A 13,372-nucleotide genomic window follows, 5' to 3' on the forward strand; every position below is an offset into this window, starting at 1 on the left:
ATGGACTCTTACAGCAGGACAATGCACCTCCCCACAGAGCCGTGGTGACTAGAACATGGGAAATAGTTCGAAGAGCATTCTGCAGATTTTACCATCATGGAATGACCTCCCCATTCAATAGACATGAACCCTGTGGAACATCTTTGGGATGCTGTGGAAAGGTCGGTTCAAGCTTTGGATCCTCCATCCAGGAATGCAATGGAATTATGGACAGTGGTGCAGCAAGCATGGATAGAAATACCCGTGGAACTCTTTCATGAACTAGTGGACTTAATGCTTCGCCTTGTGACGTCCCTTATCCGGGCGAAAGGTGGGCCTACCAATTAATAGGTAGGTATTCCATGTCCATTCAGTGTAAATTCAATAACTAGACAAACTATTGGAAGAATGAATAAGTGAAATGGGAAGTGTCTCTTTTTTTTTTTGGCTGATGCCATATAAATTTGCTTTCTTTCATCATTTGACACTGCTAATACTAACTCCAGGCACCTTACTTGCCTTTAGGCTCAAAAGTTTTTCTAATAAACAGTCATCTGTAATTTCAAAATTGCTAGTTTCTTATGGCTCAGTCTCACTTGCATAGCACCTCCTCAGCATAAATGGTCTCTCTTTGGTAAAGCCAGATGCAAAGTACCTATTCAATTCATCAACAAAATCAGCTGGATTATTTAAGACCTTTCCATACCCAGTACACAAAGGTTTGATCTGTTCTGTTTTCTTCTTCCTTGTACAGTTAGTCCCTGATTTACGTAAGCCTGAGTTATGTAATTTCGGACTTACATATATTTTTTTGGTAAAATTGTATAGATACTTTCTGTATAATTTTAAGGGTGAAATCGAATGAAGGAACAATAAGTTTTTATTTCTGTTCCCATACAAACTATGTTGGATGATAACTTGCAGCATAACTAGAATCTAGGTAAATAACTAGAATTAACATTTCATTTTATGCTTTAAAAATTCTGAAGAAAAATGTTCGACGTGTTTGAGACAGGTGAATTACATCGAAGTACTTCAGAGAAACCCCCACAACATTCAAGCCACATGGACTGTACCTCATCAGCTATTTCTTAGGAGAATTACACTCTAACCATTCTACATCCTTTCCTTCTTTCTGGATTGTAGAGTCAGTTCAGGTTTGTTTAAGGGTAAAGTGGGAGCTTTTGTTTGCATTACCCCAGTGGCTCAACATCTGGTGAGTATGGTCTTGGCACATAGAGGAATGATGATATCCAGCTCACGACCCTGTGTCATGAGCTGGATATCATCATTCCTCTCTTTCTTGGTGATTTCCTTCTACTTCTGACCCTTGTTCTCTCTTACACACACACACACAGGGTAATTCAGTTTTTTTTTTGTTTTTTTTTTTTGGCTGGTGCAGCGTAAGCCTCAGGCTTCCTTGCACCATATGGCTAATAATAATAATTTTTTATGTAATATTTGTTACACATCGGGTTATTGTGAAGTTGAAATTCACGTTGTCCAGCTATTTTCAACGACTTCACATAAAACTATCATCATGTAGTGCATGCTTCATTCGGATGTCGTAAGGTGGCAGCATCTCTTGTAACTTAACCCTGTTTCATTTTGACTGTTATCATGGTGCCACCTAAGAGAATAAGTGAAATGATACTACTTTACTTCTGTCCCCAGATAAAGGTTTTAACTGTTTTGGTATATAACTATTTTTCTTCATTCTTCTGAGGATATTGTGTGGTTTTTGTAATTTTGGCATATCAGGGATATACTAACAATATTTTATTAGTCATTCTCGAGTTACGTAAAACTCTACTTAAGTAAGAAGTCCTAGAACGTATCTCTTACGTATGTCGGGGACAGACTGTATTTACATAGTCCATGCCTTTACAATTAACTACTGCAACATCCTTCTTCATCTTCCAACTAACAATTGCATGATCAACACCTGCCAATGGTTCCTGTACTTTCAGCCCTGTGACATCATCTGATTCGTGAGTAATGATGAAAAATTCCTTGTTTCCACTCTTTGCTCTCTTAGCCAGTGCTTTCTCATACACAGCCTTGGCCTCTATAACCTGATCTGTGGTATAAATTTCAGTACTTTTTATTGTTTTGTAACTTTCCCATGCTATATTAGACCAGCCAGCTCCATATTCATACATTCCGGCATGCTCCCCATGCAATATTTTATTAATGGTATACATGTATTTATGGCTTCTGTGATTTTTGCTTTAAAGGTATTCCAGAATTCAAGTGTGTCTGCCCTCCCTCTGCAAGCTGCCCAATTAATAGATGCCATATAATGCCTAAAACTGTCATAGTCCCCTCTTCTGAAATTAAAATCCATGCGTTTACAATTAACTACTGCAACATCTTTCTTCATCTTCCAACTAACAATTGCATGATCATCACCTGCCAATGGTTCCTGTACTTTCAGTCCTGTGACATCATCTGATTCGTGAGTAATGATGAAGTCAAGAATATTCTCACCCCAATACTTTCTCTAACATGCTGGTATAAATAATAATCATCCAGTTTATTTAAAAATTTTGTTACCTAAGGTGAGTTTCCCTCCCATTAATTCCAGTCAATTAGAGGCAGGTTGAAGTCACCCATAATAAGACTTTCACTGTATGTAGACTTTCGTCATACTGTTCGCAACCTTCGGTCTGTAGATCACTCCCACTCTCATTATATCTTTGATTCCAACTAACCCACACCACACAAATTCTGTGTTGGCAGAAGTAATGTTTGAGTCAGAAAAAGCTCTTTTAAACTCTGGCTGTTTGTGATAAGAAGCATAACTTAACTTCAAAGATAGATGGTAAAAAATAGGTTCTACCATCCATTTAAATTTTTTTTTTTTTTTTTTTTAATTTTTTTTTTAAACACACCACGGAGACCCTAAATCATTGGTTCCATAGCACCATCATACTAAAAGTAACCACAGACAAGAAAACAAGAATCGATTCACAATAGCACTCAGTAGTGACAGTTTCCTGAAAAATAGGGATTAAATATCTGCTTTTCAGACATGGGACTGATTACCAGCTTATATGGTACACCATATAGCAATCTTCTGTTCATACTTTTTTTTTTCATTTATTCCATTTCTTCTTAGACGTCAATGTAGTACCTAGAAAATAAGCTATATCTGTAATAAAAATGACCCAGCCTTTTCACTATGCATCGGTTCAGTATCACCTATGTCTCTGTAGATATAGATGAAAATTAACACAGCAACAAAATATCAGTTCCTAAGGACCACCTTAATGAGTAGTAAAAGTTAGTTTGTCACCTTTCGAGTAAAAACTAAACAGAGAAAAAAAAAAAACTGCCAATCTTGAATGACTCCGGGGCATGTTCCAAGAAGCCAAGCAGATGGGCTGCCACCAGGCCACAAGAACACAATGGAACCCCCGCCCCAAGAACTGCAGCCAATCACCTTCCTCTCCCCCAAGTCCTAACTACTACATGGATACCTACCATCACTAGATAGGTATTGCACACTCCAAGGGTAGGCATCCATCACACTATTACACCTGCTTGGCACAGTGTAAAAACAACAGCTTCATGATCTAAGCAGTTTCCCTGCTTGCACAGTTCCCTTATATTTGTGGAGAGAAACTCCCTCATATACACTGCTCTCAAGGCAAGAAAGGAGGCAGGCACACACCTAATGGCTTTGTAGCATCTACTCGATGCCCTGCAAGAAAGCAATAAAAAGAACCCTCCCACACTTCCAGCAAATGTGCCTAAGAGAAGCATGCTTAGGCTGGCTTACTCCACCTTTCACTTTTTTCCTCACTTTATGATCAACTTGTTGTCGTGGGTTCAAGATACAATCCTAATGTATACACATTAGAACCTTGATTATCCAGTGATGAAATATCTTCTCATATATCTGATTTTCCACCAACTGGTTTTGAAGCCAGCCATACATGCTCAAGATAGACAAGTCAGATCTGTAATTAACACAGATATGCTAGTTTTGCCAGCTGACATGCTCAAGGTTGGCCTTGCTTGCTCCACTTAGGCACTGAGCATTCCCTGCAAGTAGCAGGAGTCAAACTTAGTGACCTTAGGGGAAGCAGGAGTGTTCTTGATAATCATTATCTATTAACATCTGGTAGAGTGAATCTACAAAAACTGATTATTATTTGCCAACCATCTCTTCTCATAAATGGATGAGAATCAAGGATCTATTGTATATAGTTCTGGAAAGGGGTAAAGAATCATAGTCTAAACAAAATTAATAATGAGTATATGAAAAAATGCAAGCTACAGAATCGCTGAACTTAAAGTTATAAGTTGGCAGCCAAAACTTAACAGTTGCACCTTTGTGATCACATGCAAATTAAATGGCGAACAGATTGTTTTGGAAGGTTATATAACAGGATAAATTAAACAACGTTATCAGTAAAAATGAGAAGTCCAGAATACTTTCTCTATTAGAATAGTTATCAGCAAAATTAGAGTAATCTTACTTCCAGTTCATGCCCTACTGTTATCTAGTGTGGAGCAAATTCAATTGCTGCTTAAGCACTCTTTGTATGGAGAAATATGAGACACTTGCTTTCTCTGTCAGTTATTGAATGTTCTTTGTCCACACTTTGCATTATGCAGTGAGAAAAACTTGTGACTGCCAGAATGGAATGCAACATACATCACAATCTGGCAGGGAACCAATGTTAACAGAGGACAAGGTTTGACAAGTTTTATGAAAATGACAAGCAGCATTGGCAAGTTTCAAACCGATCCAGCTTTATGAAACTTGTGAATTAACTGCTGCATTATGCTGTGATGTAGCACTTGAGATATTCGGGATATTTTTCTGAAAACTTTTATTTGACTTTTCCATGTCTCCCCCCACCCCAGAACCAGAAGAGTAACCAAGAACCCATGCAGAGATCATTCATTAGTAATGTATTTGTTATATTCTTGTTATTACAGGCACATTATTATTATTATTATTAATATTATATGGTGCAAGGAAGCCTGAGGCTTATGCTGCACCAGGCAAAAAAAAAAAAAAAAAAAATTCTGAATTACCCAGAGAGAAAGAGAGAGAGAAGTAGAAGGAAATCATCAAGAAGGAGAAGAATGGTGATATCCAGCTCAGGACCCTGGGTGTGCCAAGCCCATACTCACCAAATGTGAGCCTGCAGGGTTTACATAGGGACTTTGAATCACCCTGTATAAACATGATGCCAATATACGTGCAAATCATGTTGATGAAAAAAAAGTTAAGAAAAATAAAGAATATAGTTTAAAATGATACTAATATACATTACAACTCCAAAATATTTTAAACTAACCACTTAGCTTTACTCCAAGGCTTTTTTCTGAGCATTCTAGTTTTACTTGACTGAGGTCAACACTTGAGCCAACATGAAGAATAATAGTTACCTCTGCATCACTCTGCTGCCATTCATATCGCAAGATACCTGAAAAACACACAGAATAATAAAACAATTATGACAATCTTACAAATCAAAAATTTAAGTTTTTGGATAAGAGAATGGATGAACAGAGTGTGGGAAAGTCTTACACAACCTAGCTGATGTTGCAGATGAATTGAAGAGGTACTTTGCAACTGACTTTACTAAATAAATATCCCTTGTGCAAAGAAGAGGCTGTGCAAGTGAAGCTGAGTGATATGAAATCAGTGATTTCAAAATTAGATGATTTGAACTTGGAAGAGATTACTTTGGATTGGAGAAGAGCCACTGTATCACCAATACATTAGGGTAGGTCTAAGAGCGAAGTTGGTAACTACAAACAGGTCAGTCTGACTTCAATGGTAGGGAAAATCTTAGAAACAATGATTAAGAGTGCAATCCAGGAACATTTAGATAGATATAGCACACAATATGGTTTTGTTATGGGAAAATTATGTTTAACTAACTTAGTAAGCTATTTTGCCATAGTTACTCACGAGCTGGGTGCAGGGAACAATTTTAACATAGTTTATTTGGATTTTAGCAAAGAATTTGACTAAGTCACTCGTTAGAGGTTACTGTATAAGCTGGAACATGTTGGGATTACTGCAAAAATTAAGATGGATTGCTGAGTGGCTGCTGAGTGCAACCCTGTTCACAGAGGGCTGTGATTAATGGATATTCTTCAGATTGGTGAAAAGTCATAAGTGAGGCCCTCCAAAGATCAGTTCTTGGAGGACTCCACTCATGAAGGGATAGAAGCTTTCATGTAAAGATTGGTAGAGTAGTTAATGATCAGTGCCAAGAAGCACTCCTTCAGGATGACTTGAACAGGCTGTAAGAATGGTCAAAAAAGTAGAAGCTATGTTTTAATGCAGCAAAATGCATGGTCTTACACTTGGGGAATAGCAACCCCAAAATAAATTATACTTGGTGGGGTTGAATTAAAAAAAAGGAAGAAAGATATTATATATTTGGATCTTAGAAAGGCTTTTGATACTGTTGCACATGGAAGACTGCTGCACAAATAGGAGCAGTGTGGCATTGGACGCAAATTGCTGCTATGGATAAGGGGATGGTTGAGTGGCAGAAGACAGAGAGTGGTAATCAATGGACACTGCTCAACGTGGACTAATGTTATTAGTGGAGTTCCTCAGGGTTCAGTGTTGGGTCCGTTGTTGTTTTCGGTGTTTATGAATGATATTGATGATGGGATATCAAGTTTAATGTCCAAGTTTGCAGATGATACAAAGGTTGGCAGGGTTGTTAAGGACACCACTGACGCTATGCTGCTGCAACAGGATCTGGAAAGGTTGAACAGATGGGCTGAGAGGTGGCAAATGAAGTTTAACATTAACAAATGTAAAGTACTACATAATTGTGCAGGCAGATATGAAGTTCTCTGAGCAGTGCAGACGAGCTGCAAGAGTAGCTCATGGTGTCTTGTCAATGATATACAGGAATTTTTCTAGCAGGGATAAGGAGGTGATTATTCCCTTGTATAAGGCAATGGTTAGGCCACATCTTGAGTACTGTATACAGGTCTGGAGGCCTCATTTCAAGAAGGATGTAGAGCTGCTGGAACGGGTACAGAGAAGGGCAACAAGATTAGTGAATGGAACAAAGGGTTGCTCTTACAAAGAAAGGCTTAAGTTTTGCAAATTACAGAGTCTGGAGACTAGGCACCGGCGAGGTGATCTGATAGAGGTGTATAAGGCTTTGAATGGTTTGAGCATGCTCAATGCCAATGGGATTCTTCATCTTGCTCAGAATAATCAGCTCAGAGGGCATAAATTCAAATTGAGGAAGGACGGATGTCGGATAGATGTGCGGAAATTTGCCTTGGCCAGCAGGTGGTTGGTTGGTGGAACCGACTTCCATCACTTGTTGTTGAAGTTGATAGCCTAAACAAATTTAAGGCTCAACTGGACAGGTATTTCGAGCGAACGGAGGGCTGAAATGGGAGTGGTTTTTTTTTTTTTTTTTTGGCTGATGCTGAATGAGCTTGCTTTCTTGCATCATATGCCTCTACTAATGCTAAAGGGATCTTGGAGTTATAATACAAGCATATATGAAGTTTTCTGAGCAGTGTAAACAGATGGCCAGGAAAGCCCATAGTGTTCTATCGCTGATTTATCGAACATTATCCTGTAGAGATATGGAAGTCATATCATAGTCCCACTATATAAGGAAACTTTAAGACCACATTTAGAATACAGTGTTTAAGTATGAAGACCTCATCTGGAAAAAGACATTGGGCTTCTTGAAGGGGTCCATAGATGGGAACTTACATGGTGAGATCAGCCAAATGGCAACCATATAAGGAAAAACTCCAATTATGTGGACTACAGAGCTTGGCAACCAAGCACCTAATTAAGTCACCTCTAAGAGGTGACCTAATTAGGGTTTATATGGGCTCTGAGAGGGGTTGGGAATATGAATGAAGACAGAATTTTCACTGCTAGAAAATTCCAGAAATTAGGTTAAAAAATTACAGGAGAAGAGGTTTAGACTAGATTGTAGGAAGTTTTCTTTTAGCCAGTGAGTTGTTGATTGGTGGAACAGGATGCCTTCACAGGTAGTTGAGGCTGAGTTTGAATAAATTCAAAGGTCAACTGAAGCCTGTGGCTTCCTTGCACTATATGGCTATTACTATTACTAATTTGTTTCCATATTTCCAAAAGATCACAATTTGTGAACAGTAATATGATAAAAGTCAAGTGATTCCACATAAAGTTGATGCTATTAAATGTTAATAACTTGTTTTGATAATGAGGTTATATTATAAAAAATATAAACACAAAAGTGTAAAGCCTTCAATATATTTTGATTTTTAAGTCTAAAAAATCAAATTTTTATAAACAAAAGATTTAATTGAATTATCTTCAATTTGATTCTTCTACTGCAACCTAGCATCTTATCATATTGATACTACATATCACAACTGTTTGGCCATGTTTGAGATATGTCTGCTCACCATTTTCTTAAGAAAACTTCTTAAGACAGCACACACAACAATTTCTTTGGCGCTGCACAACTTCAAATATACAGTTCTGCACTGTGATAGGATGTGCCTTTTATTTACATTTTGTAAATAAATGGCACATCCTATCACAATACTAAAGCCACAAAAAGTACAGTAAAAGTACAGCACTTAAGCCATGAAACCAATATTTTATTATGAAGACAGACTGCACAAAAAGAAATCTATGCTATTACAAAAAAAAAAAAAAAAAAAAAAAACTTTAATTTTTTTAATATAATAACAAACAATCTTGATTTGTAAGCCTAGAATGAAAATGAGAAGGCTAAAATAAAAAAGAAGCTTGGCCAGCTATGATTGCTTTGTTTAAATTTTATTCATGCATGACAGCTTTTCCACTGTTTTATCTTCAATTTGATTCTTCCACTGTAACCTAGCATCTTATCATATTGATACTACATATCACGACTGTTTGGCCATGTTTGAGATATGTCTGCCCACCATTTGATGAGGTGGCAATACTGATCAGGCTATTGTCAGTCAGGGCCTTACTTAAAAGTCATGAGCACAACTAAAAAAGTCAGAGTCAAACAGGTTGTTTAACTGCTCTCCCTCCAAACAATTATCACTAGTATCGTCAATACCACACTGTTCAAGCCCATCGCAATATATGGCAAAATAAGTTTGTGACAAATTTGTTCCATTACATTTTTTTTTAATAAGATGTATTCTACTGAATATTCCAAGTAATTTTTAAGGGATATTACAAATCAATCAATATTTAACCATATATATATATATATATATATATATATATATTTTGTGTTTTTATTATTTTAGTTAGTGTCTAATTGATTGTTTTTAATTTGTCCCTTGCTACGTTAATGTCATTGCCATGGGCAATTGGACTATTATACGTGCTTGATATATTTTAGTTTGATTGCTTAGATTAATTAAATTTTGGTGTCTATTTTCTATAGGGTATTAGGTGTATCCTGAACAGGAGATTTTGTTAGCGTTTTAAGTCTAACCTATTCCTAGGGGTCTGTGGTGGTGTTCAAATTATATAATAACTAAAGAAGTTAGTTATAATTCTAATTATTTAACTTTAATTAATAATATTAATCAATACTAACTAACATTCCCTTACCTGGTCATCTATCCGCTACTTCATCAGGGGCTTTGAGCGGATCGATAGCCAGTTTTAAAGGAATGTCTCATAATTACCCGTTTCTAAGGGATAGCAAACCAACTTATGTAAATAACAAAAAATAACGCTTGTAAATAAAATACAACCAAATCACGTTATTTTCAAATTAATGTTCACCACGGAGTTAAAACAGAAACAACCCCCCCCCCAACCCAGCCCGCACCCCGGCTGACGTAGGAATCAACCCACTCATCGGATGACTTGCAAAAATATCACCCTACAACAATATCAAGCAACAATAGACGCGACTGCGCACTCAAAATAAAACCAGGGATAAAACAAACAATGAACAGGGCTAACCCCTCATTTACTGAAAGACCACCACCGGACAGATAAGTATAGCTCCACTCGTTTATTCCGATAATTACCCGTTGGGCTTTGTTTCTCCTCTACCAGTTTGCCGAATCCTAAATTAAGTATTAAAAATTTTCAAAAATTAAAATCAAACTGAAAGACAAATTGACATAAAACTATCCTTTTTCAATGAATTAAATAATCTAAAAGAGAAAAATAATCTCACTAATAAGGCAAAACTGATAAGGAGTTAACAGAAACGGGTAATTATGAGACATTCCTTTAAAACTGGCTATCGATCCACTCAAAGCCCCTGATGAAGTAGCGGATAGATGACCAGGTAAGGGAATGTTAGTTAGTATTGATTAATATTATTAATTAAAGTTAAATAATTAGAATTATAACTAACTTCTTTAGTTATTATATAATTTGAACACCACCACAGACCCCTAGGAATAGGTTAGACTTAAAACGCTAACAAAATCTCCTGTTCAGGATACACCTAATACCCTATAGAAAATAGACACCAAAATTTAATTAATCTAAGCAATCAAACTAAAATATATATATATATATATATATATATATATTCGAGTTAGAACACATTTCATAGTTCATAGAATTCAGCATACTGAACAAAAGTTTACGACTATAATTAACAAGCACTAAGTTGCAACAGTATTCGTTCTTAATGGATACAAAGTCAGATTTAAATTGAATTGCCATGAAAGAAGATACATGTATACTTTTTTTTTTTTTCCCTTGTTAGTTGTTGGCGCATCAGCTTCTATGGCCATAATGCACCTCCAAAATGTTTTTGCATTTTACGGTGATCCAAGCCCAAGGCGGAATTCGAACCCGCAACCTTTAGGTTGCCAGGCAGGCACTTCACCCACCTGGCTAGCCCGGTCGGCACGTGTATACTGAAATACTAAAGAGCAACTCTTGTAGGATTTTAATAACAAATTAAATTACAAAATAAATAAAAGACATGTTTTTCTATTTTCAATGTTAATTATAAATCAAAAATTCTACTCTATTTTGCAGCATCAATTTGGAGTTTAGCCAAACAAAAAATGCATAATGGTCCATTTTTTTTTAAAATATCAAAATTTAAATTATACATAATGGAAGTAATCTAATAAATAAACTGATTGTAGTTGATATTCGTAGAATTTTCTGTGGTTTGGTGAAAAATTATTTTAAAAATCCAAAAAAATTTAAAGAAATCCAAAAGTGAAAAAATTAGACAAGAAACACTTGTTATGATGAACTGACGGCGACAAATGAAGAGCAAGATAAACACTGACAAGGAGAAAATTGAGTATACTGAGTTATGCAAAGCACTTAGAAAGAGACTTAGAGAGGACATAAGAAGATTTAACACAAGAAAAGTAGAACAAGCATTAAGGGAAAACAAAGGACTTAAATCAGCAGCCATGAGTAGTAATACAGAAAGACAAATGATACCGAAACTGAAGATAGCAATGTTGTACTTACAAATAGCAGAGAAGGCATAATTCAAATAGCAGAAGACTACTAAAGAGAATTATACAAGGAGTGAGAGAATGATGCCAGCAGTGGGAAAGATGGATCGCAAATTAGCAACACATATAACATAAACGATATTGTTCCCGATGAGGTAGAACATGCATTGAAGAAAATGAAGAATCACAAAGCCAAGGGGAAGATGAAGTTACTGTAGAGTTGTTAAAATTGGGAGGAAGAGACATAACACAAAAACTGGCAAGGCTCTTCACAAAGTGCATTAGAAAAGGTGTGATGCCTAAGCAGTGGAATAACGCAATCATAGTTTTGCTGCATAAGAAAGGAGATAAATCAGAAATTGGATATTATAGATCAATTAGCTTGTTATCCCACATCTACAAGTTGTTCACAAGGGTCATTGCTAACAGATTAGAAAGAATACTTGATGAGAATCAACCGAAAGAGCAAGCTGGTTTAGGACAGGATTCTCAACTAGGGATCACCTTCACGTAATATCACAGCTAATGGAGAAAGCAAATGAAAAAAAAAAAAAAAAACACCATTATGCCTAGCATTTGTGGATTATGAAAGGCATAGATACCGCGTATATTATGATATTGAAGAAAATATATGAGAACGCTACCTCCTTTATTAGACTAGACAAAGACAGTAGGAAATTTAAAATCTAGAAAGAAGTTCAACAAGGTGACACTATCTCCGAAGCTGTTTACTGCTGCCCTTGAGGAAGCTTATCTCCAAATAGACATACAAGGCTGGGACAATTCATATCGAGCAATTAGACTTCACACCAGCTGTTATTTAAATAAATAAATTTCAATCCTGAAACTCAAACACTTTATTTACAATAAAATAAAATAAAATAAAACAAAATTACATGTTTATAAAATAAAAATAAAAAAGGAATTATCAGCTAAAACTGATGTGGTTTAATTTACAATAAAAAAAATATGAGAAAAAATATAATGATAAAAGCAATAAAAACAGTCAAATAATATACTAAAATACTGTAACAACTGTAGCTTTCGGAGACAGCGGTCTCCTTTTTCAACAGCACACTTCTGCTGTGTGGCACATCCTTGTTTTAGTTGCAGTATTGAAATTTATTTACTTAAATAACAGCTGGTGTGAAGTCTAATTGCTCATTATGACTTGAGGAAGCTTTCAGTAGATTAGACTGGTTGCAGAAAGGAGTCAATGTGAATGGAGAGTACCAAAACCATTTACAATTTGCAGCTGACGTTGTGGTCATAAGCCACGATCAAAAAGAATTAGAGGAAAATCTTAATCAGTTATGCAGAGTTAGTAAGGATTTTGGACTAAAGATGAATATGGCTAAAACAAAAGTAATGATGAACAAGTATGCCACAGAAAGGGAAATAATGATTGAAGGAGCAGTAATTGAAAAGGTGGAGTCATATACTTATCTGGGACAAGTTATTAGCTGTAATAATGATAAATGGCTAGAAGTCAAGAAAAGAATAAATTTTGGATGGATAGCATTCAGGAAATATAGTCACATACTGAAGAGCATTATCCCAGTTTGTCTGAAACGTAAAATAATGAACCAATCTATACTCCCCACCATGACTTATGGAAGTGAAACTTGGGCACTCACCAAAAAAATGGAAGAGAAGCTGAGAACTACACAGTGAAGAATGGAACGAATTATATTGGAAATCAGACTGTTAGATAAGAAGAGAAACACATGGATTAGCCAGCAAACTCAAGTAAAGGACATGTCTTATCAAAATTAAAGAACAAAAATGGTCTTGGGCAGGACACATAGCTCAAAGACATGATGACAGATGGACGAAGAAAATAACAGAATGGTACCCAAGAGGCGTTAGAAGAAAACCTGGAAGACAACGGCAGAGATGGATAGATGAAATTCATGAGTTTGTGGGTAGTAAATGGATGGCCATTGCACAAAACAAAAGGAACTGGAAAGTTGCTGGA

General features: G+C 36.1%; 1 protein-coding gene across 1 annotated transcript in view; it reads right to left on the reverse strand.

Moving 5' to 3' along the window:
- The window catches only part of LOC150088923 (ubiquitin carboxyl-terminal hydrolase 19-like), a 337,177-nt gene that overhangs the window by 302,263 nt on the left and 21,542 nt on the right, over positions 1–13,372 (reverse strand). Inside the window, 1 exon segment of the mRNA XM_090370360.1 lies at positions 5,298–5,426. Coding sequence (XP_090226486.1) covers positions 5,298–5,426 — 129 coding nt within the window.

This window comes from Mastigoproctus giganteus, chromosome 3 (genome assembly GCF_048544385.1).
Source record: "Mastigoproctus giganteus isolate SK-2022 chromosome 3, ASM4854438v1, whole genome shotgun sequence".
NCBI classification, from domain to species: domain Eukaryota; kingdom Metazoa; phylum Arthropoda; class Arachnida; order Uropygi; family Thelyphonidae; genus Mastigoproctus; species Mastigoproctus giganteus.